The 25,258-nt window shown below is 34.6% G+C and overlaps 4 protein-coding genes across 8 annotated transcripts in view; 2 read left to right on the top strand and 2 right to left on the bottom strand.

The window, feature by feature from the left end:
• Positions 1–1,581: 1,581 nt before the first annotated feature.
• LOC118262125 (cuticle protein 8) lies at positions 1,582–11,067 on the top strand. Of its 2 annotated transcripts, none has more exons than XM_035573271.2 (5): positions 1,582–1,764; positions 5,830–5,955; positions 6,505–6,660; positions 9,042–9,221; positions 10,218–11,067. In XM_035573271.2, exons 1-5 carry the CDS (start codon positions 1,675–1,677, stop codon positions 10,374–10,376), a joined length of 711 nt encoding a protein of 236 aa, XP_035429164.2. In that variant the 5' UTR covers positions 1,582–1,674; the 3' UTR covers positions 10,377–11,067. The 2 variants fall into 2 exon arrangements, with proteins under 2 accessions (XP_035429164.2, XP_035429163.2); XM_035573270.2 differs by having other exon boundaries at positions 1,583–1,764; positions 5,827–5,955.
• Positions 11,068–11,387: 320 nt separating this feature from the next.
• On the bottom strand, positions 11,388–21,116 carry LOC118280979 (uncharacterized). The gene is made up of 5 exons (XM_035601402.2): positions 20,932–21,116; positions 18,244–18,356; positions 13,583–13,740; positions 12,934–13,120; positions 11,388–12,402 (listed from the first exon to the last, which is right to left on the bottom strand). The coding sequence occupies exons 1-5, from the start codon at positions 20,965–20,967 to the stop codon at positions 12,249–12,251; spliced, it is 648 nt and encodes a 215-aa protein (XP_035457295.1). The 5' UTR covers positions 20,968–21,116; the 3' UTR covers positions 11,388–12,248.
• LOC126911956 (SCAN domain-containing protein 3-like) lies at positions 15,315–17,172 on the bottom strand. The gene has a single exon (XM_050701473.1). It carries the CDS (start codon positions 16,671–16,673, stop codon positions 15,348–15,350), a length of 1,326 nt encoding a protein of 441 aa, XP_050557430.1. The 5' UTR covers positions 16,674–17,172; the 3' UTR covers positions 15,315–15,347.
• An 81-nt stretch (positions 21,117–21,197) lies between the features above and the next one.
• LOC118280945 (protein suppressor of hairy wing) overlaps positions 21,198–25,258 on the top strand; it is a 30,181-nt gene continuing 26,120 nt past the window's right edge. Inside the window, exons 1-2 of one of the 4 annotated variants that reach the window (XM_035601361.2) lie at positions 21,198–21,581; positions 22,172–22,347. In XM_035601361.2, coding sequence (XP_035457254.2) covers positions 21,337–21,581; positions 22,172–22,347 — 421 coding nt within the window. In that variant the 5' untranslated portion in view covers positions 21,198–21,336. Of the gene's footprint in view, positions 21,582–21,720; positions 21,870–22,171; positions 22,348–25,258 lie in introns of those variants that run through there. The other 3 variants (XM_035601376.2, XM_035601383.2, XM_035601368.2) reach the window with 3 other exon arrangements.

Below are 25,258 nucleotides of genomic sequence, written 5' to 3'. Positions count from 1 at the left end.
TTTATTATGTACTTATTTATACGAACAAATGAACAAGAAACAAATTAGGAGCCACGTGTTAAATAAAATGACATTCCATAATTAAATTACAATTTTAGTAATAAGAAAAAGTTTAACATTTTTACTGCCTAAAAGACGAAGTAACTTTATTGCAATTAATAATTATATTAAACCATGTTAACTAAATAATAATAACAACTATGACTTATTTACAACTCAAAAATATCTAAAAAGAAATCAAAAAGGAAAAAACTAATTTTTCGTGAGGATTTGTGAGGTAGGGTGCCCAAAAGACTGGGAGCATAGCCACGTTGACTGGCAACCTTTTATTATTTTTAAAGGGTTTTTGGTCCATATGGATACGTTAACCCCATCGTACTATTCCACATAAAATATTAAAGATAGGTCAAATGTCATTAGGACGAGTCAATTAATATAATATTGAGCACGTTTCCAATATATTAGTGACAAAGTATTGTAAGTTCAGTTACCAAACAGGATATCGAAGCCGTGACCGTCTGACACGACTGTAAGATCCTGTATCTATGACATCTGATTAAAATTATGGCTAAGAACTATAGTATTTTGCAACAGTAATTAAAAAAATCTGTTTCAGTATTCTAGGACTTGCTTAGAAGACAAAGCTTATTTGACTGTACGTTTAGTGTTGACTGCCGCGTAACGTGTAGTGGGTTCGATTCCCTCACTAAGCACCTCTTTCTGTAATCCACAAATTGTTGTTTCGGGTCTGGGTGTCAGTGCACTTGTATTTTTATAATCGCAACCACAACGCAGAAGGAAACCCCAGTGTCCCCAACATTTATTAAAAAAGAATACAATACATTTCTAATAATTTCCAGCTTACTCTTCCTCTAAATGTCACCAGACTAAAGTCGACTAAAGGACCATACGATCAACATATAATTATGTCCATACTCCTCAAATATAATACAACAACTTTTACTTTACCTACAATTTCGCTCTTATTAATTACCTTTTCAGAAGTGAATACAAAAATTCCGATTGATTTACTTAATTAACAATTTCTACGCTATCACATTCATGATAGGAGAAAAGTAATTTATAACGTTGCCTGGCAAATCAGGCGCCATGAGAACGAGTATGCAAATTATTTCAGAGGGCATCGTTCTTATTGCAACTATAATTATTGTACCTACAACTTGTAGTAGACTATTATATAAAGGGCGAAGATAAATCTACAGGAAGAAATGTAGACGTACCAGCAGTTCCTAGGCCTAAAACTTTTCTAAATACATAGGCATAAAATAATTCCTTTGCCCCATGCGAGCGGTAAGAAAATAAAACCTTTTTTTTATAAAATTTATAAACAAAATAACAAATACAATAATATTAAAAATCAAAATTTCAAATAATTTTTCGAACATATTTTTTTTATATAATAAGAAAAAATAAAAGCCCAAAAGTGCACACTCAAAATCCGATGCTCCAATTTAAATTTCGAATCACACACACATACGTGTATTTGGCCATACTACTCCCGCCTTAGCCACCTACGAGCTAGAAGGGGTGCCCCTATATATAGTCACAGTTACTTACACGCATCGCATAATACCTACGTAAATACGTCGCGAGTGCAGTGGCTGTATACAATTCTATTTTTTTTTTAAATAAATATTTTTTTGTGAGTGCAACATGTTACGTCAGTGCGTTACGTTGGCAGTATTGGGGTGTGTTTTCGCGGTTCCCGCCCCCCAACACCAATACCAACCTCAGCATCAACAAGTGAGTTTCTTTTTTTGTTTGTTTTTTTTAAATTACAGTGTCTTTTATTATAATTTCTCCTGGTTAGATAATTTTAATAATAGAAATTTTATTACTCTTTTATAACAACCCATTAATTTATTTTCTAATTAATATAAATATTTATTGAAATAAAATGTATCATTAAGTTATTAATTCAAGATTTCTTCACAAGTTTTTATGAACTTTATATAAGCTCCTAAAATTCGGTTCATTCTTAGACATTAGGCCCCAATTAACCCCATAAACCTTCAACCTCACGTATGTACCTAGACACACTAATTTAGACTGAAACAATAGAATGTCAAATCTTATGATTCCAAGTCACGATTTTCACCTGACCTACCACAATAATATTTATATATTCTCTTTAATTGTACTTAATTAAAATATTGACGTTTAAAACTACAGTTTCTCAGCATATTTACTGAAATATTATTCCGTCATTAAAGACACTGCAAAAATTAAAATAATAGGGATGATGACGGGGTACGAACATTAAAAAAATATTTAGTCTGTCACTTAGGTAATGAATAAATCTTAACAATATTTAATAAAACGAATCAAAGTTTAGGTAGCGAATAAAATACGTCATCTATACGTATAAAACGTACCAAAGTGACATCGCACGATATTTCAAATCGATAAATCTACGAAAGTATTTATTACCATAAGAAAATAAAAATACGTGTCTATTTTTTTTAATAATCACAAGACTGACATTATAAAAAATAGTCATCTACCCTATTACAGAGCACTTACTTATTATGAAACTAAGTGTTCATAAAAACATATTATTATACTTTATCTCATCAGAAAGCACAAGTACCTATTTATTCATTATCTAAATGAATAGCACTTAGGATTAACCTTAATGCCAGCCAAGTCCCACCGCTGAGAACTGTAGGCCATGCAACCTATTGTTAAGATTGCGTTACCCCGCGCCTCAATTGCATCAAAATTACAAACACTATGTTATTTGGGCTACATACTTCATTTGAAATCTTCAGTCTTTTATTTTTGGTTGTTAAGTTTTTATTTTTATTGTAATGTATATGTAGTCTTCAAGTATTATCTAAAAGGATAGATAGCTGTGAGTTTAGTATACAGTGCGTAGTAGTAAGTACTTTCCATTTTAACTTAATGATAATTTCGTTCCTAATATTGGACTAACAAAAATCCTTAAAGTGAAAGTGAGAATTTAAGTCAAACCAAGTAATAATTAGCTATTATATTATAGTGCCTTTGAATTTATCAATTATTATCATGCAACTCAAAAACAAGTTCTGAAAATTTCATACAATATTCAAAATTTACATTTCTCGTCTGTATATTCCCTTGAATGTTGAAAGGTAGAGTCCACTACGCCTTTTAATACTTCTTAAATTATGCACTTAGTTATCACGAATTGTACTTACGATCAATAGGCGAATGTAGCAGTGATAAAATCATAATACACAGCTACAATAAGGACATGGTCAATGGAAAGGTTATCAAAAATCTATTTGCACGCTTTACGCTGGGATTGAGATAAAATTGTAGATTAACTGCGGTTTAGAAGGGATCCCAATGCCATTGTTAAGTTATAGTTTTAAAAAAGCACTGCTTTATCGAAACCATTCAAAAGAAAATAGAGGTAATCGGACTACGAAGTTTTCATTTTCTTTTTGTATGTTAATGAAGCTTAAGTTTAATACTTTACAATGATATCTGCAAGTAGGCCGAAAACAGTTATTATATCAAACTTACCTTACCTTATCTATTATGAACCAAAAGATTTTATGGGTATTATAATGTTCAATCACTTCTTTCAGTCATTAGGTTCGTACGTATTTTTGTATTTTGTAAGAAGTTAAAAGTCTGTTTTAAAACAGACCTGTATGTTTAAGTCGTCAATTATTATTCTTAAGAAAGTGTTCACTATTCAGTCTTTTAAGCAGACAGACTGGGTCAAGGACTCTCTCTATTCATCTATTGTGATCTTCTTCTTTTGTTTACATTGCGATTTTGCTTTCGTTTGTCAGTTCATCTTTTAGTATTCATTATTCTGTGTAAAAAGAAATACTAGTTGTTGTTAAAATACTTTCTATCGATGTTTTATATCAATCGATTATAAAATTTCTAACTATTACTAAAAAGAAACGCTTAGACTACTCATAGTCATTTAATGGTTCCCTGTCTTTATTAATTGTTTTCGGAACAAAATCGTTACTAAGTAATAGTTTAAGTAATCATTAAATGTCTCTAAGTGCGGCAGTTAGCAACAAAGTCATGTAACAATCATAAATTCCTAGCGTGATTATGTGTCGTGCGATAAACTTTATTATGACATGCAACGGAACGATAGTATAACAATTTGAAACTACAATAAAAAGTAGAAATCAATCTTAATACAAAAGTAGTACGTCCGCTATTTCAATGAAGTCGCAACACATGTATTGTGACCGTATTGCTTCACCGAGCAAAGTAATGAGTGCAAACAGACCGGAAAAATTAACATCAGTTTTTTGCACAACACAAGAATGTATGGACACACGTGTTTTTGGCAAACCATGACAAATCGAGCGAAACGTTAGGCTGCGATCATTTGCAGGAAAATAACGCGACATGACACGCGCTTCCTTATCGGAAATTCGTTATAGAGTTTAGCTGTTTCATTTTAATTTCATAGCACTTAAACTGTCGACACAAACCACGCTGACAATTGACTAGTTTTAAGTTAATCTAGACACCGACAATTGACTAATAGGTTCCGTTCTTTAACTTTTTTATCTAATAAATATTCTTCCAGTTCCGTTTTTATTTTAACATTTCAACAATCATCATTTGGGTCATTTTATAGAAAAACAATTCTCTGTTTTGTGTTTTATGCCATTGACATAGATTTAAATTAAGAAATAATTTCGTCATGCTGATTCTTCGCAACAGATAAATAATATAGTCATTTTCAAATCGTAATATGTCATAAACACCAAGTCTCCTCAAAGTAGGAGTAGGAACGGGGTGGTTTTTAGTCAGTAAGAGTCTGATACTCCCTCTCGCCTCACACAAAGCGGGCGAAATTATTGTATAAATTTCCCAGTAAAAAGAAAACAGTCGCATTTCACGCATAAAAATTACACGTCAATCAACCGCGTCCTAACAGGGCACACTTGATCGACTATACTTTTAATAGCTGTTACACTTTTTAACATTTCGTAACGTTAGTGGACCACGAGATAATTGGATTAACGTTACATAATCATTCTGATCGCACTGATAATCACGAGTGGTTACTTGGTATTTAATAGTCGCTTATTTTTCTAATGGATGCCGATGTAACAGCATCAAATTGGGCCTTGTCTGGCCTTAATTGGATGTGCTTTGTTGGTCGCTGTTACGACTGTTATGTGATTTTAAGTATATTGTGTGTCATAATTGAAGAATTGAGGTTTTAGATGTGTTAATGTATTATGATTTTATTTACTGCCAATAATAAAGCTTATTAACCTCTTTTATATATGATAACAGTAGAAAATACATTGTGTCTCGTGTGGATCCGCGTTCTGGCACACAAAGAGTTAACAATTTATTTCTGAGTACAATAGATTAAACATTTTTACATTGCAGTACAATAGATTAAACATTTTTACATTGAAGTTTTGCTAAGTAGGAACTCTGTTATGATCTGAGATCTAACAGGCCCTTTAGATTTCTAAATAATCTGTCTTCAGTCAACTTCTCCTATAACGAGTACTATTAAAGACAATTATTACTTATTTACCAACAAGCAATAACATGCTCTTACATGCCGCACTCTTAAATTATTTATTAGTAAAGATTTTATTCCGAAAACCATTGCTTAGGGCTAAGTTAAGTAACCATCAAATGACTCTGTGTCTTTGTACGGCAGTTAATCATTATTACCAATTTTATCATCATCAATGTGTTCGTCCCCTATTGGATACAGATTTTATTTAGAACTTAAATCGTCACTAACCTACTAGACCTTCATATACATTTCCCATTTCTACCATAACTAAACCCTGACCTTTCCATTGTCAGCAGGCTGGAGGGTTCGACCCACACCTTCTAAGACAGTACCTCGCCGACCAACACGGTGCGGCGCCAGCGCCCGCGCCTACACAAGTCATCCCCAGACCCCAGCACGTACAGCAAGCAGTGCCCAGACCCGTAAGTTATTGTAGTAGTAGCTGTAGTAGTAGCGTAGTATTTGGTAGATACACCAAATACATACATTAGTACATATTTACACCAAATACCTCACTACATAGGTTATACAGACCACTGTTTCTTCTCGAAAAACATTAAATCATAAAAATCGTAATAACTATTAACAGTTAAGTAATTTGCTGATTACTTAATTACACAAAAAAACTGATTGACATATAGATGAAGATATAGCATCTGACCTAGGACCTAGACCAATAGGATTTCACCTAATAATATTTATTTATGAAAGTCAATTGCTGTGCGTTAGTTTCGATAAAACTCGAGAAAGCCTGAACCGATTTGGCAAATTTTAATCTTAAATTATTTGTGGAAGTCTTGGAAAGGCTTAAATGGTGAGAAAAACTGTATTTGAGGCGGTACAAAGTTTCCCGAGTCAGTTAGTTTCCAATAAATTAAACATTATACTCAAGACCAGTACCCACCATACACAATAAACTTAAAGCAACATGAATCACTTGTTACAAAACTCACAATCCCTTTCATTTCCAGGCTCCTCAGCAACTATACACGGTCCAAAGCGAGCCCCAGTACCAGCCTCAGCCCCAATACCAGCCCCAACCACAACAGCAGTACAGGCAACAGCAGCCCCAACCTCAATACCAGCCCCAGAGGCAGCAGGAACAGCGCGAGCCAGAGGAATATGATGTAAGTTGTTTTGGAGTTAAGGTTCATATTACAGTGAAGCTGGTTACTCGTAACTGGTGGTTGGGGTCTTGGAGTAATAAATTGGAAATAGGTAAAGGATCTGGTGTAAGACGGACTTTTAATTTTTCAGTAGAATTGAAGCAAAATTGGTACCGTGATATTCATCATACATCTTTAACTTTCATTTTTACACCCATGAATAAAAGAAGAATCATCCGGACATAATACAATCTCCTCCTTTTTTTGAAGTCGGTAAAAAATATATGTTGGCTAAGAAAATTGTTAGGACCTTGTTTACATTCTATAGTTTCTAAAGGACGGTAGATGATCTAGATTTATAAACCATGAAACCTTCAACTGCCTTTCTAAAAGAGACCTTTCTATTAAGATAACTATTGCATTCACATAAAAGAAATACATAAAAAATTAATTGAAGTTAATTCTAAATATTGCGTAAACCATCGCATAACACAACGAAAATGACAATTAGTCATATTTGAAACGTAATAATGTCTGCATCGCAATTTTTAGGAAATAAAATGCGACTTACTGACTATCTAGGTTAGACGAGAAAATAGAAAAAGTCTTAAGCTAGCTGCGTATTTTATTTTGTTTTAAATGTAACGGTAGAGGCATGACAGTGTAATAATAAATTAAAAGTAGGACTGTTTCGTCGGTTTACCTACATTTAATTTTACGTTTACTTGTTACTATCGGTTACTTATTACTTAAGTCCTGGGTCATAAGGTTTAAAATAAAATGTAATGAAATTTTTAAGACACAAAGACAGTGTCTTATTTTAAAACTAGCGACCCCAGCTTTGCATGGGTACAATGGTGATAGAATCATACTATCTATTAAAAAACCGCATCACGTTGTGTAGTTTTAGGGACAGAGAATACGACTTTGTTTTATACTATGTAGTGAAAGAGTCTTTTGAAACACCAAAATAGTCCGTAAACATGTCGATCAGTGAAGGCTCCGTACCTTTCTCTACCTTCAAGTACAATCATAAAGTTACATAAAATGAACTAACACAATTCCGTACGTAAAATGAAGCCGGAATAAATCCAACCTAGTTCATGTCGTTTCCTTATTTATAACCGATACAATGTCCAACGTATAGCAACACGGATGGATCAAATTAACAAGTGCAGGAATACGGTCGGCTGCAACTTTCACTTGAAACCTGTATACGGCTTGATAAAGCGCTTTACGGTTCGGTTCGACCACGGGAATCGGAGGCAGCGACAGCGAATGGCATGCTTAGTACAATCGACCAGTTAAACTTATGACCCACTATAATATTTTTTTTGAGTTTTGTTGTCAAAGTATGTGAACACTGCCATCAAACTTCGTAACACTATGACGGCTTAATAGACTACCTAGATTTTTAACTACCTTTTACTACTCTTACGCCCGAATACTGAAGTGCTACTCAATTTTAAGTTGTACTTAAATATCGTGCTTTATATAGTTGTCTCTGTTATTTTATAAAGAATTGATAGGAACAGAACTAGTTTTGTGAGAACCTACTAAGGGACATTTGAGAGAGACTGGGATTTAGCTCTCTCTGACAAACCTAACCCTATGGATCATGTTTCATTTGAAAGATTGTACATTTCTATTCATTTGTTTCTGCCACCTATCGCTGCACGCTGTCTTGGATTTCCGTGGTTAGACTGTACTTGATCACTGCGTGATATCAATTTACGATAGCCAATGGGAACTAACTTTCTTTAGATATAGCTGCGAATAATGATTGCAATCTAATGATACATACGCTATAAAGCAAATTAATACTTAAAACAAATTAATAAAAATTTTATTAATATAGTGTTGATCAAGCACAGGTTAATATATTTTTAAAGAATATAAGTGTCTAGGTGATACCAAAAGGTACACACAATGGTATGTTCGTAATAATTTACTATTAACTGTCATTCTTCAAAAAAATAAACCTATGAATACCTAATAGATTACAATTTACTCGTACATTACGATATAAATTAGGACTTAGTTAGTATGTAAGCATGGTTGATGCAATCGCTACCTAAACAATCTCCTTGCTTTAGTCCTTCCGTGTTTCGGATTTAGGATTCGGTATTTATACCGACTAGTACTAGTAGAAAGTCTTCATTCATAGAGCTGTTCAAACTTATTCTCTATTATACTTAGTAAATAGGTAAATGATACCATTTTCTCATCGGTTAAAAAATGGGGCATGCTTCAAGAATACTTCTGATTTCTATGTGCATAACATGTAACGCCTCTGGTGTTTCAAGTGTCCATGGGCGGCGGTGATATTGCTTATAGGTGATCCGTCTGCTCGTTTATCGGCTAATTCCATAAAAAATTCTAACCAAACATTTTTCTTCCAGCCTCATCCCTCCTACCAGTTCGGTTTCGACGTGAACGATGACCAGTACACCAACTACCAGAACCGCAAGGAACAGAGAGACGGTGACGTCATCAAGGGCTCCTACTCTGTGGTCGACAGCGATGGTTTCGTCAGGACAGTCACCTACACCGCTGACCCTAAGGAGGGTTTCAAGGCTGAGGTAAGGACATTGAATTCTTCCACTATTTTTTAGACTTGATCGCAGTTCAGCTCTGAGGCTATTGACTATTAAACCTGGTGTATCCACTACTTTTGAGATTAGATCTCCTTTAGATTGTGTCATTTTTGCCAGTCTTTTGCTATCATCAACAGGATAAAAATTCGATGTTTGCGATATTTGTCTTGCACTCTTTCCACATAATGACATATTGAAGATAGGATGATTTTTTTAGAATGTCGGTAAAATTGTACAATTGATAGGTACACTACAACTTTTAATAGGTACCTATAACTACACCATTTAGATATTGATAAAGTTAAAGCTGGTGAACAAAACTGTTGTAAACAGCTTCCTAACAAATACCTGCAAATTTTACAATACCAATTTACCAATTCCATTGCACAAAATAACAAATCAAACGATTATACCAATATGAAACCATCGAAACTAGGCCATGGGTACACTTAGTCGGCATTATTTAATCGCATTAAAGATCTGGCCGACCCACTTACGACGAATCAGGCCTGATTGTGGAGCTATTGTTTCGTATGTAAGCAGGTACTTACATAAACTAAATTGTTGACAAGAAGTTTAAGTTTCACTCACTTAGGTACTTTAGTTCGATGAGTCACTAGCTAAGAATGTGCTTTTCTTTATCTTGGTCTACACAACGTCTTATTGTAACCAATCTTCTTGTCTTTCTTTTAAGAATAGGTATTTGAAATAATGGTTGAAGATATGATTAGGCTTAATTCAGTTCTCAACTGTACTTACCTCCGGAGCTGCGGACTACCTAGCGGATTTACCGGGGCTCCGGCTCCGAAAATCAGGAGTAGGAACAGGGAGGTTTCGTAAGAGTCTGACACTCCCTCTCGCCTCGCCCAAAGCTGGAGAAGTAATTGGATGATTTTCCCCTGTTGAAAAAAAACTGTATCTACCTACATTTTATGATATCAACGTTATTATATTTACTGATTCCCTCATTCTATCACACAGGTTTCAAGGCAGCCCACAGACATCGTGGTGAAGATCCCCACTCCCAAGCCCCAGCTTCTCCAGCCCCAAGTACAGCACGCTGCCCACGCGCAGCCCCGGCCACAGCCACCGCAACCACAACACGCTGCCCCACAACAGTACTACCGTTACGAACAATAAGCTGTTGAACACTTGTCTACATATTTATTGTGTTTAGGGAAATTAGAATCAAATTGTAAGGAAATAAAGATAATTTTTAATTGACAATATCGTGTTGAAGATACGGGGTGATTTTTATAAGAACGGTAAAATTGTTAACTGTTTTTTTCTACTTTTACCGGTGATGGTAAACATTTTACCGGTAGCCCTAAAATTTTAAGTCGAAATATTAACATTTTAAAGGTCAGATCTCAAGCCATATTTGACCAGTAGAAAGTAAATGGTGTTTTCCCAAATTGGTTTGAAATTATCGAGTCATATTTTAGTAATTCAAACCAATATCGCATAGATAATGTAGACATTTTTATTCTTAGTTAGTGTGTATAATATAGCTGTATGTAGATACTCTATGCCTCGTAAATTAAGTTATGGATGACAATGAGTAGGAATTTCTGTAATAGCTAAAATAAAATTAAAATAAGGAAGGTTTACGAAAAATCTTTCAACAATCTATACTTCAAATAAGCGAACCAATTTTTCCTAAAAGATTGTGTGCTTGATTCGCTATTTTTCTACATGCTGTATATTGTAAATCTACCCTTGCTGTAAAATTAAATAAAAATGAGAAGCGAAAAATTGTGATTGTGTAAGAGAATGCCAGAATATGTAGCTTATTAAATGTTAATAAAGTTACTATTATTTAACAAAAATATATGCGTCTATTATTTTTATGTTTAACAATCTTATACTTCTTAGATTTCGTTGCGAATTGTTTAACCTCTATATAAGACAATAGAAAAAACATTGTGTCACGCTTTTTTTAAGAGAGGGAAATCATCCAATGACTGCTCTCGCCTTGAGCGAGTCGAGAGGAAGTGTTAGACTCTTACTGACTAAAAACCACACCGTTCCTACTCCTGCTGTTCGAGCCGGAGCCTAGGTAAACCCGGTAGTTAGTCCGCAGCTCCGGGTATTGCGTTTCGCTTGGATCCGTGTTTGAGATGTTACAAGATGTTAATGAAACAAGTGAAATAATTTCCATTAAAATTTATTAAATCTTTGATACATTCGTTGTTCGTAACTAAACGTAACATGAGCAATTCACGAAGTCATAATAAAATAAATTATTCACATTTATAAGTTCTCTCGTAAACTCTATTCGTTAATTTATAAATAGCTCCGTCAAGCAACGGTACATAGAATAAATAAAAATATTTAATAAATTAACAAAAATAAAAAGTAAAAATAATATTCAGTCTGTTTAATAAGTTAACTTTTAATGAAAAATGGCCGATAAATTATAAACAACTAAGTTATTAATTTTTCGGCAATTTTACAGTTGAATAAATGCACCCTTTATAATATCAATAATAATGTCACCCTTCTATAATAAAATACTTTTCTTTTAACCAATATAAAATCTAATAAATGCGTCAATAGTCTTAAGAATTTTAGATTAATTTATCTACATTATTTAATTTATATATAAAACTTTCTAGTCTCTCCAATTTAAAAAAGTAATTTGTGCTAGATCCACCAACCAAAGACGACTGAAATTCAATCTAATGAAGCCAGCTAACATCTTATTGCCGCACTTAGATTTCGTATCGAAAACAATTGCTAAGAACTGGGTTAAGTAACCATTAATCTATATAACTCTGAGTACGGCGGTTAATCCTTAAACAGAGATTCTTCAATTGACATTCGACAATAAAATTCAAAATAAGCTTTCAAACCCAGCAAGAACACAACAATCATAAAACTCGAAAAATAAATAATAAACATTAACTACAAAAATGGCGGGAAACAGCGGCCATCTTGCAAATTGTCTATTGGACGGATCATTTTTTTTTTCTAATAGCTTTTCGTAGTTTATGGCCTAGGTCTATGTGTCTATGGCACCGGGTCTGGTCTACAGACACACCCAGACTCTACGAGCACGTAGTCTTGACCTGTTAGCGTTACTGGTCCCAGTGGAAGCACCAAGAATAGGTAGGGCACGTACGTTTGTGAACATGTCCCTCTTACTAGGGAGCATTCGCTTGACCTGAAAAAAAGAATAGATAAATTAATATTGCTTACTTCTATTTATTTATTTAACACTTTATGTACAAACCAACAAAGGCGGGCTTAATGCCGAATAGCATTCTCTACCAGCCAACCGCAAGGTGGTGCAGAGAAGTGTTACAATAGGTTTGAAAAAGTATCTAATGATAACCGAAGGTATGAATAGGATATATTTAGGTATGTATTTCATTTAACATCTTTGTAAAACGAAAGATATCATAAAAACTATTTATTTTAAAGTGTAGATGACCCCGTATTAGTTAAATCCCAAAAAGATAAGCAGGAATTCACAAAAGTAGTCCGAAACACTATTTAATTACTTTTAACTCTTGTTATCGTCCTTACACTTCTAACCACCGTACTCAGAGCCATTGAATGCTTACTTAAGTCCTTAGCAATTGTTTTCAATACAAAATCGTTACTAAGGAATAGTTTAAGTAATCATTAAATATCTCTGAGTGCGACTATTAGTTATTTAACAGTTCTAAATGATATCCAAAAAGTTACTCACTCGCAAACCTCGAAGACGACTTGCTGCAATAAATCAGGGAACTTCTGCACTATAGTGACAGGTTGGCCCGAAGTTAGGGACACTCCGTACATAGGAGCGGTAGTGTTGTACCGCGTCCGACATAATCTGGTGCCGCCACACGAGTTTGTAGGCGCCGGCGATAGTCCGGGCAGGTTTGAGGAGCGACCTAGAATTTAAACATAGTTTTCTTTAGGTCAATATGTAGGTTTCAAGGTTTCTATATCAATTATTTACTAACCAACCAGCTTCGTGATTGCCCGTAGGCTTAATACCTGCTTCTCATGCATAAGGTTTGAAAGCTATCAATGGCAAGTACTAATGTGACTTTTTCCGAATTACATGTACTTTCAAAGCATATTTATACACAACTGACTAACGGTGAACGAAAATATTGTGAGGAAACCTGGACTTATGATTTCTAATTATAAATTGAAATTGATAAATTTAACGCTCAAACCTTCTCCATGCGAGAAGAAGTGTCCACTTATAGGTAATCAGTCCGGTAATTTGTCTTCCTATAACTACCATTATAAAAGTACATCCTAACAAGCTTTCACATACATATTTCTATTCCTAGAAACATAATTGAGTAAGTAACATCCGTGTAACTATAAATAAAGTTGTTTACCGGTTCTATTGCTGCCTTGCGTAGGCGCGCCCTCTGAATAACCGGCGTGTGCGTCGAGCAGCGCCCGCCTCATGATGGCAGGGTCCACCGTCCGCAATCCTCGGCCTTGTCTCGATGACTGCCATGGACCGGACTTCAGAGCTCTGTTCACTAAGTGCCTGGAAAATACAATTTAGATTGTTAGCATTTTTATTAAAACAAATAGAACAGCATTTATGAGAAACTAACGCTCGAATACTGAAACGCTACTCAATTTTATTTTGTACTTAAATAACGTTCTATCTGTGTCTTTTATAAAGAATGTATAATGACAGAACTGTTTCTAAGAGCGCCCCAAAATTTAGTGACGTTTGAGTTTTTGACGATAAGTTGCTTAACATGAGTTTTACTGATTCTATATTCGATATCTATCTATTTGTGATTAATCCCAAAGCACACCTCAGGTAGGAGCCTGTTCTCTATGAATTCCTCTTCCCTAATGGTTACATATTTCATGAGGTATTTTTTATTAAAATAATGCTTGTTTCTCCTAAACAAAGGTTTATGAGTAAAAAATAGGCGTCACCTATGTACAAAACGTTACAACAAAAACCTCCTATTCCATATTAATTTCATCTCGCTGCGGAAATTGCGATGTAAAAGTTTACGACGGTGACCACTAGATGTCGTTAAATATAATAATAATGAAGCTTGCGTTCCGTTACGCTCTGCAATCAACAGGTGAACAGACAGACGTAATAATCGTCATTTCGCAATTACAGTAAGTGCGGAAAATATTAGGTACGACATTAAGTCGACGGTAGAACAAAGATGGGACTTAGTGAGAAAGTTCCCACGGCTGGAGAATGAAATGTAGGACTGTGCTGTGCATTTGAATTAACGGAACTTTTGCGCACTTCACACTGATTACCTGCCTACCTACATGTCTAAAATTGTGTTTTTTTTTTTCGCACTCTATTGTTTCCGGAATACGTGTCAACAGCAATAAAGGCTCTCTCATATAAGTAGGATAGTAGGTATAAAATGGACAAAGATTCGTAGGGTGTTAAAGAATCAACTTACAGGAGTACCGAAATAAATTTAAGATTTTCGCTAGTTTACACTCAATTAAGCTAATAGGAAGAACTAAGAATGGTTTGAAAAACCTAAAAAAACCCCTATAATCCTCTGCCCGGCAAGGGAATCGAACCCGAGACCCTGTTTACACGACAGTCACGTGAGCAACCACTTGATCGACAAGGCAATATATGATAGCAAGTTTCCGCAAAAAAATTCAGAATTTCCTACCTATATCGTTAATTTAGCAGTAACAAATAAATCAAATATATTGTTAGGATATTTATATATTATTAGGATATATCGATATATTGCACATAAGTAAGTATTTTTTTTAAATAACCATAATTTACCTATTAGGTACATCGATTACTCATCATTAGCAAGGATACGACGCGGCAGACCGTTATAAAATTTTAAGTACCTATTTATATGCCTAGATAATGTCTACTAAATAGTTTTGAAAACCAGTTAACCAAACAAGTCATTAGCCAATAAAACCACTTTAGTAATAAGAATTATTTTAATAAAGTAAATACATAGGTGAGATTACAATACCTAATTAGAGTTCTTTTTAATAAATCACAAACAAATATCTTTGATAGTACCGACATCAGAAGTATACTATTAAATACATATTCGACGTCTATTCCTTAGAAGTCAATAGACTATGTATTTATGAGGTAAATTTTTAATTTGTAACAGATAGTTAATCATCTGCATCTTCCTCTTCCATCTCAGTCTGACTGTCATCGCCTGGTTCAATCTTAATAAAATTTCGTGGTAACACAATTGACTCTCGCAATTTCAATTGTTTTGGACCTATAGGATCTTTATTGTCCAAAGCCGCTACTAGATCTTCTTCTGTTATCAAATCTTCGAACACATTTCTCGACATGAAACTAGCTAAACCACCTTTCGGGTTCCCGCCAAAGACCATCTCACTGGGCGTTCTGCACAATACCTCATTAAATGTAGTGTTCAATTCATACTGCACAAACTTTACTCCTTCCTGCCACTTCCTGCTATCATTTTTGTCCAACCAATCATTTAACTTCTTCAAAATATCCTCATTAGATTTACCTTCAAAATCGGATTTTGTAAATGTTGAATCTGATGCCACTACCTTAATTTGAGGACACAAATTTGAGATTCGTCTACAAATAGGTTTTGCTAAAGCCAATCCATTTAGTGATTGCAAAATATTTGGGGCTCCAAACATCAAAAATATAGTCAACAACTCATCAACAGCTTCATCAACATTCAATGTTTTCATGGCCTTCAAGTGAATGAATTTAGAAATAAAGTTTCTATATACCATCAAATATTTATATTCTTCGCATAATTCATTTGTAACGCTGAGTATATCAATTTGCCCGCGCGAGTAAAGCTCCGGTGTCTTATAAGTTGAATATTTTAATTCTCGTAGTAAATCCTCAGGTTCTATTTCCAGATTAGAGGCTGAACACTCGGAAATCGCGTTAGACGAAGTGTCGTTACAACTTTCTGTTACATTCTCAAATTTCTCACTAATACTCGCATTTAAGCTTGGTTTTGTTCTTTTTTTGGGTGTTTTATTTTTACAGGTCGCACACATTGACAAATATACTAAAACACTCTCAGCAGTAACATTTCGATATTTACGTTTTAACTCCACCATCATACGACTACGGCCACCGTGATTCAACTTGATGTGATACTCGGCTATAATGTCATATACTTCATCTATCGGTACAAACATTTGCCGCCTTTTATCGCCCAAAGCACGGGCTGAATACAACTTTTCGCCGTCTGGAGTTTCAATAATTTCAAACTTTTTCAATCGACGATAATCTGCGGGAGTTTTCTTCGCAGCTGTTTTTGCGTATTTTATTCTTTCGATTAGCCAACAGTATTTTTCACGTGACAGCAATGCTGCATTGGATGCCTTTTTTGTTAATACTTCGCATAATCTCCGGTAAAACTCGTCTCTATCGACATCTTCATTGCTCGGATTTTTAATATCAGACTGTAAACCGACAGCGACGTCAGACATTTCGAACACAAGACAACCGGGTGTTATGAGAAAAAACTGGAAGCGACACCAAAACACTTCACATAGGTAGTAAAATAAACCAATACTGACTGGCTGACAGGCGAGAAGCGAGAACACGAAATAGCAATATGGCGGCCGCGTCAATGCTCGAAGTTGTCCGAGCGCCAAAACCGGACAAAGCCGAACACAACTGAGTATGTTCGGTCTTTCTCTAGCACGCACAAACTCGATAACGACTAGTGGAAACGCACATTACCCATCCCATAGTCAATCAGCTGAACCGGTTGCTTGTCTAGATTATACTTAATTATGTAGCTTGTAGCTGTATTTATATCATACGAGTATCGTAATCATTTCGTGTCTACAAATTAGTTTTCTCTTTTATGTTATTTCGTTAAACAAGTATAAAATATTGGTTGGTAAAAATGATAGATAGGTATTCGGTAGTCTGATGACTTAATAGTTAATCAACATTATGACAAACTATTGTTAAAACGTCGGTAACTGAGTTATTTACGCTATTATATACTATAATGCGGATCTACCTGAGCACTTAAATAAACTATAATTTTCAAAAAAACAAAAGCTACTTAATAGGTCCCTATATTACGCACGATTCACGATTGAGTAAAACTATTTATTAGCACATTGTCACTAAAACGTCGACCGTGTTACATTGCCGTGTTATCAACTTTGGACCACATAGTTTATCCCGTTAGAAATAATAATAAATGCGTTAGGTACCGGAGCAAGCATTTCTATCGACGGTTTACGGATTTTACGGTTATGGTATGGTCTCGAATAGTATCGATTTTATTTCTTATCGATTTGGTTCCATATTTAATTATGGATACCTGGCATTAGGTGACGCACTATTCCTACGAAATAACAGAAAATGGTTACCTATCTAAATTAAATTCATACCACTATGATCTATCTACATTGGTATATACCTAATTATATGTAAAACCAACTTAACTTGTACCTTCTTTATACCATTGTACCTTTTACCTACTTTAAAATGTTCCTTTACTCATCAACTGATTAACTAATGAGATAATGAGAGATTCCTTGTACTTAATCATTTGGTTTTCAAATTAAATAGGTAGGTTATTTACGTACCTATTCTCAGTAACTTAGTGGCTCGAACGAACTTGCAATTTGTATTTTGAGTCTCAAATTATTTTTATTATTATGTAGAAAGAACAGTACCTACTTACTATATAGGTATATTTCAGGAATTATAAAATACAGTCACTATCACATTCACAAGTCACAACGAACAGTTAATTTGAATTATCTATTATATAAAAATAAGTCGGGTTTTCCTTCCTGACGCTATAACTCCAGAACGCACGAACCGATTTCCACGGTTTTGCAATCGTTGCAAAGGTCTCGGGCTCCGTGAGGTTTATAGCAAAGAAAAATCAAGAAAAAATCAAGAGAAAAGCAGGAAGACAGAGAAAATCATTGGTGGCGAAACGGAGTTCGCCAGGTTTGCTAGTTGTTAATAGATAGAGCTTGAAAATTGAAAACCGTAATTTAAAAAAAAAACCGGTAAATTAATTACCTAGGGTAGGGTGTCCCATCTGGGCCTGGACAATCTGTTCCTTGTAACGCATCACCCCACGCATATTTCAATCTTGGACCGCAGTCTGCAATCACGCAGCACGCTACGAAAGCCTGGAATGTGCATGAAAAGAAAAATTATAAAATATCAGGAAAAATTTACGAACATAGTGCACGCACATATTCATATTTTCTAGACATACTTAAGTTATTTTACTGAAAATAAATTATTTACTAAATAACGCCTATCTGGTTAAAATAATTGAACATAGGCAATTTAATTGAATATATCATTCAGAACTTTTTTAACCCTTCATAAAATATTTGAACATTGTCTAAGTCTGTGACATTGTCCACACAACCTGTTGTACCTTTGACTGTGTATGTCACTGTATAAATAAAATATGATTGGTCGCACGAATTCATCGTCGGCGCGTGAGCCGCCGTCAGGGCGGTATGTGTGTCGTGGCCGAATGACACAGATCCCTCCGCCACGAGCCATCTTTGACAAACAAAACCAGTCCTTTTTCTTGTCTAATTCCATTCGATAGCTATCACAGGAACTGCACATCACTAGCTTATCTTTAAAAAACTTTCGGAGCAAACCAAAGACGTGACTAAGCAATTATCTGCCCAATACTTGTTTGTTGAAATAATAACAGGATTTTACTCATGAAATTAACATACTGACTCAGAAAAAGTGTTTTAATGTATTTTATTTATTGAGAAAATAAATGCATAGATTTATAAAAAAAAAGATTGAATAACAATCAATGTGTAAAACTTTTCGAAATCATAACTTCTACAGAAAGTTGTTCTTTCCATTTCTAAGAATTCCCCAAGATTTGGCGAAAAATTCCAAAATTATTATTCATTTCCGGAGTTAATTTCATTTCATTGGAAACGAAAGGGTAACGTAGTGATGTGCAGTGAATCGAAAAGTCCCTCAAGAAGAAAGTGTCAGTGTCAGATTTCTAGGTCATGTGTGAATAACATGTCATTGAACTCACTTCGTACACAGGCTAGTGTCAGGTGTATATTGACTTATTAAAATTCCATTAAATTAGCATTCTTCAGTTTCAAAAATCTTACAAGATTACGTGTAGGTATGCTTGGTTCTATGAAGTCATATTATTTGTCACTTTCAATATTATAATATGGACTTATCGATAGCTGTTGTGAATTTTATATGCCTAAAGCATACAGGTTGCATCACAATTTTTCTTTTCAAAATGTATTATTCAAGCCACGGTGCTTCCTTTGATGCAATATTAGCTCTCCTGGGATCGATTACTTTATTATAATCCACTGAAAGTCTCAGTGGACACGAGGAATGGATCAAAAGTGAAATTTGAATAAAGAAAAAGCAGCGAAAGTGTTCATTGGTCTCTTGAGTCTATTGTAATGGACAACACGTTCTGGAACGACATTTTGAAGCTCAATTTCCGAGTAGTAACGATCATGGTCATGGTATTATTGTTTACCCAAAGAGGTGCAAGTAAGAGAGATCTCGAAAGCTTGAAACACTTACCGTCCAGGCTTTCAATAGTTTCTCTGTTTATTTTGGCACGTTATCAAATGTTAGTCATGCATTTTAATATTAACTAGACATACCACTTTCTACTACAATGTCAACTACCTACATGTGAACGCCTATGTCATGTCGCGGCAATATTAAACAAAATGCGGATACAGGATCGTTGTGTTGGTTTGGAATATGGCATGTATGAAAGTTCTGCTTGAGGCTACATAAAGAGCTAAGGTAACTTTTACTAACATCTGTTTTTGGGGCAATGAATTATTGTGTTATTGAAAATCCAGATAATACCTATCTAATAGGTTTATGGATAAGATTTTAACGACTGTGGAAATTCAATGTAAAGGCTTAATGTGGGGCTGATTACAGTAATAACTTAAAGCGGAACAGAACAGCTTTAAAGCGAAGTACCTAGATTATTAACGAAAAGCAGTTAGCGTTTTATGATAACAGTTAACATGAAAGTCTCACAACTTCCTTTTGCGGATAGTCGTCAAGATATAGAACATAATGTCGGTCAGCAACCTTCAACTAATGATACGTTAATGCGCCTAGACGGCGAATGGGTGCCGTGGGTAACAGTAAATAAAGATAAACTTCACCCACTGTTTTATGCTTTTTTTACCTATCTCCTGAGCGCTTGTTCGCTCTAAATGCATAGGCAATGAGTCAGTCAGTCAACCATGCACTGTATGACTTACGATAGGCAGCTTTATAATTTTATTACCAGATTATGTTTTGCCGGCAATAAATTAACTATAAAATATTGTGCTCGTTTATCATTATTTCTTGTATTATTGGAGCTTAACAATTAAAATACCAACTTGTATTTAGCGAATCCAACTCATTAATTATAATTCAACGTTCTTTAAATTTTTGTTGAAATTTTATCATTTATGACATACCTAGTGTAAAGTTTTTAATGCACATAGTTGCAAAGTAAAATACCATTTTCCTTATCTCACTTCAAAAAACGAGGGCACAAAAATAAGTCAACAACAGTTGTAAACGGTGATAAGAAATAATCGATACAATATACATTTAAGTCGAATTTTAAGGGCACTTTTAACTTAATAATTGAATAAATTATTGTTCAAAATTATTATTTTAATCACAAAAAATAAAATTAACAAAAATAAAATAATAACTTACCAAATTAATATAAATAGATAAACTTTTTGAACACATTTTATAAATTAAACTGTGATTTAAATCTATAAATAATAATAACAAAATTTGTGCGGCACACTTTTATACGCGAATTATCGTCCGAATGTGAAGATGATACATTCGCGTGAGTAGAAGGGCGTGCGGTCGACGCACTGCCCGCGCAGACAACAAGTGGTGTTCATTATAACGGGAGTTACGCCGGGAGTCCTCAGAGCGGGTACAGGCGCCTACTTTGCCTTCCATAGCGGTAGCTCTCTCTATGGCCGATTGACATTAGCGCCATCTGTTTTACGCAATACGACTTTATTTGCCGAATCATCTTTGCCGGTTTTACAAAACAACGCATGACAGTTCGTCTTGTGATACGGAACAACACTAACTCTAAACATGGCCGCATGGCTCCCTGACAGCGGCCGATTTGATAACTTTACACAAAATAGTTTTATGAACTTTACTTCTGGACAGTTTACAGACAATATAAATTCCGATTTAAAATATCATGATTTGGACGCCAAGTTTAATAGTTTTCAAGTGCATAATTACGGCAAAAAAGCTTCTGGAAGCACAGTGACGTCGGAAAGTGAAATAAATTCCAAGGACAACAGTGCAGAAAATACAATAGAATTCTCATCGTAAGTTCCATTTTGTTCATAAATGTCTTTTCTTTACTTAAAGTGCGTGAATATCCTTTATTGCGTATTTAGCCGCTTTTTGCTTCTCGCCTTCAATTTGATCCAATCAGCTGTTTGTCAATAGTGTTCCATCTCTCTCGCACTTATGGGATTGTATATAAGTGGTCTTTTAGACGATGTATCGTTTTTGGGCATTCTATTTTGGTACATTACTTACCATCACGATGTGATGCGAATATCCTAATTTTGTGTTCTCCAATGAGTACACAATTGAAAGGCGAGTGAGAGGTATGTTATTAAATAATAGTTCTTGATATAGTACAGACCATGATATCAGCATAACACCATAGCAGAGCAGTAAATTTAAACCACTCCACTAACCTATGTTGTTCCAGAACTAATTCTGTTCAGTATAATTCCCAGTTATCTTCATTATGTTTCCATGATGTTACTAAGGACATAACTTTTCTTGTTTGACTTAATGTTTACTTTTGTTATTGCCACTTAGATGCCAATTACCAAGTCCATATCAATGTGAAGATATTCGATACCCTCTGGAGATAACGATGAAATATAAACTTCTTTTTCAGCCACGATGACTCAGTATCGGACTTGCAAAATTCGAATGTTGACATCGCTTCTAACATGGACAAGAGCAAGAGGAAGCCGGAGGACAGCAGTGCGAGGTACAAATGTGAATATGAGGGTTGTGAACGCACATACAGCACTGTTGGAAACCTGCGCACACACATGAAAACACACAAGGGTGAGATCATTCAGACTCGAATGTAGTTTGTACACAACGCTTCTTAGTTTACCCATCAATTATACCATACCATAACAAGCTTTTTCTACTTACACTATAGTCAAAGTCAAAACATTTGTTTCAAATAATCCTAAATTAGGCACTTTAGAAACATCAAATTGTCAGTCTGTCTGTCAGTGACGCTAGGTGTTTGTTTCAAAGTTTAGCTTCGAATGGAGAAGAACGACCAAGGAACTTCATCTTTACTCTATATACTATTCAAAATCAAAAACTACATGCTTATTTTGTCTTCTTAAGCCTTATAGGTATTTATCTGTTGACTGTGATTCCTTAAGGCCTTTTATGGTCATATGAAATGTTTATATCCATGCAAATTAACCACAGAATGACTACATAGCATATTTTACACTGGTAACACAACAAACAAATGATTACATAACTAGAAGTTATCAAAAACTTCCCATGAACTTAAATATGATAAACATACACTTAGTGATAAAGAATTAATGACCTAATGGTAATGACGTTAGAATTGAGATCAGAATAAATGTTATGAACTAATAAGATCTATTATGAAAAGTGGGAACTAGTTTGAAGCTGACTGATTTGTCTTATTCATTCATTTACATTTTCTATCTAGTGCTATTAAGATTTGCATATTATGTTAATATACAAACATTTGTATTTGTTATGTAAGTAAAATCCCACCCAAAACATAAATGTGAAAGGCTGCCAAGTTCGATAATATTGGAATGCTTCGCCTATAAAAGAAGTGAGATCTAAATAAGTACCAAGTTCCATACACAGACCTCAGTTAAAAATGATATAACAAGTTGGCAAGTTTTCACACACTTTGTTATAAACCTACTAAACGCAATGAGTCAAGTATATAATTTTCTATTAAAACTTGCCAAGTTATATCATTTTTAACTGAGGTCTGTGTATGCAAACTTTGATTTTAATATTCTTTTTTCATTACGCATAAATTAATGTCCCTTATGCATAAGGAGATTGATTTTCTTATTTAGTATCTATTAGATTCTTAACAGATATATTGTTTTTGGGTACATCATTAAGATCCAAATACATAATATAATTTTTTTATATGTTGATTATCTATAATATTATACTTATAGCGGATCCCACATACTTTATTTCGCTTCGGAATTTCTGCGCAATTTCGTCCTCTTTTCTTATGTAAGAACCTTCTAACAATACCGAACTCACCAAAAAAATATTAACGAAATCAGTTCAGCTGTTCTCAAGATTAGAGCTTAGCAACACTTTAATTTTTATTAGGTATCGTAGATATGCGACTTATGTGCGGTTTTACCTGCTCTGCTTGGCTCCTACTAATCGTAGCGTGATATTTTATAGCCTCTAACCTTCCTCAATAAATATACTATCCAACACAAAGTGAATTATTCCATTAGTAGTTCCAGAGATTAGCATGCTCAGACAAACAAACAAACAAAATCTTCAGCTTTATCTCACAATTAGAATCAACATAATTTTGTAGTTAAAAAGATTTATTGGCCTTTTATTTACTTTTTTTAAGAAGCTTAAAATGAATTAATGAATTCAAGATTAAATAGTATTATCAGGTACATTAATTATTTTAGTAGTTAGATAATACCACTTTTGGCTATCAAGATAAATAAATTATTGGTTTAATGGTAATCTTAGTTATATGTATCGTCATGCCTTTTATCTCCAAAGGGGTAGGCAGAGGTGCAGATTACGGCACATAATACCACTGTAACACCATTTGTGTTATAAGTCCCATATAACAGGGGTTAGCCTATTACCATCCGGAGCTGCGGACTGCTTAGCGGGTTACCGGGGCTCCGGCTCGAAAAGCAGGAGTAGGAACGGGGTGGTTTTTAGTCAGTAAGAATCTGACACTCCATCTTGCCGCATCCAAGGCGGGAGAAGCCATTGGATGATTTCCCACAAAAAATAGCCACTTGCCAGTATGGAAATTATTCATATGATTTAAATGAAACTGCAGGTTGTACTCGTCCACAGAAGCATAATAAAACTAAATACTTCAACGAAAACAGAAAATTAAAAATAAATAATTTGATTCGAATTTGATTCCCGGGTCGGGCAAAATATTACTGGGCTTTTTTCGGTTTTTCGTACATGGGACTTACATGTGTACATTTAAATTCTGTCAGAAGTCATTGACCTTTCCGGACAAAGTGGCGAGTAACAGCTAATAAAATTATCAATAAAACAAATACCTAATATTAACTTAAATCAACACTTTCATTCCCTTTGTTACTAATTTTTAATTAGTAATGACGTGATGTGACTGTCAACGTAGCGTGTCGTCGAATTCTCATAATTTTCTCATGTTTCGTCTGCGGTTAGTGGTATTTAGTCACCCAATAAATATGAATGAAATCAATTAGTACCTATTAAGTACCTATACCTACTTACCTAAGTGCGCACATATTTCATCTACTAAAATTATAATAAATTTAAAATGTCATAATTACTTACCATAACATACAGTATCTTTCCTTTTTTAAAAACGTTGCATAGCATGAGCATTTTTTCCTGTGTCGTGGGTGCGTTTATATTTATACAAGTTCACATACACATGATACCCAGCAGACCTAAACCCGAAACTACAATTTGTGGATCACACATACGAGTTGCTCTGTGCGGGAATAGAATAGCACCCGCTACACGTTGCTTAGCAGCCGATTGCCTAGCCACCGCGCCAACCGTGCAGTCTGACTCTGAACTACCGAAGTACCTAAATACCCAATTTCGTCGTAAAATACTGACGTGTAAAATTGTGAAAATTATTTCCAAAATTCTTATTAAATCATCGCAAGCAGGTAATAAAATGATTAATATTGATTCAATACCGAGGCGGTATCCGTTGATTGGCTACTGA

Source organism: Spodoptera frugiperda, chromosome 20 (assembly GCF_023101765.2).
Source record: "Spodoptera frugiperda isolate SF20-4 chromosome 20, AGI-APGP_CSIRO_Sfru_2.0, whole genome shotgun sequence".
Taxonomy (NCBI): domain Eukaryota; kingdom Metazoa; phylum Arthropoda; class Insecta; order Lepidoptera; family Noctuidae; genus Spodoptera; species Spodoptera frugiperda.
This window is presented reverse-complemented; position numbering and strand designations above follow the sequence as displayed.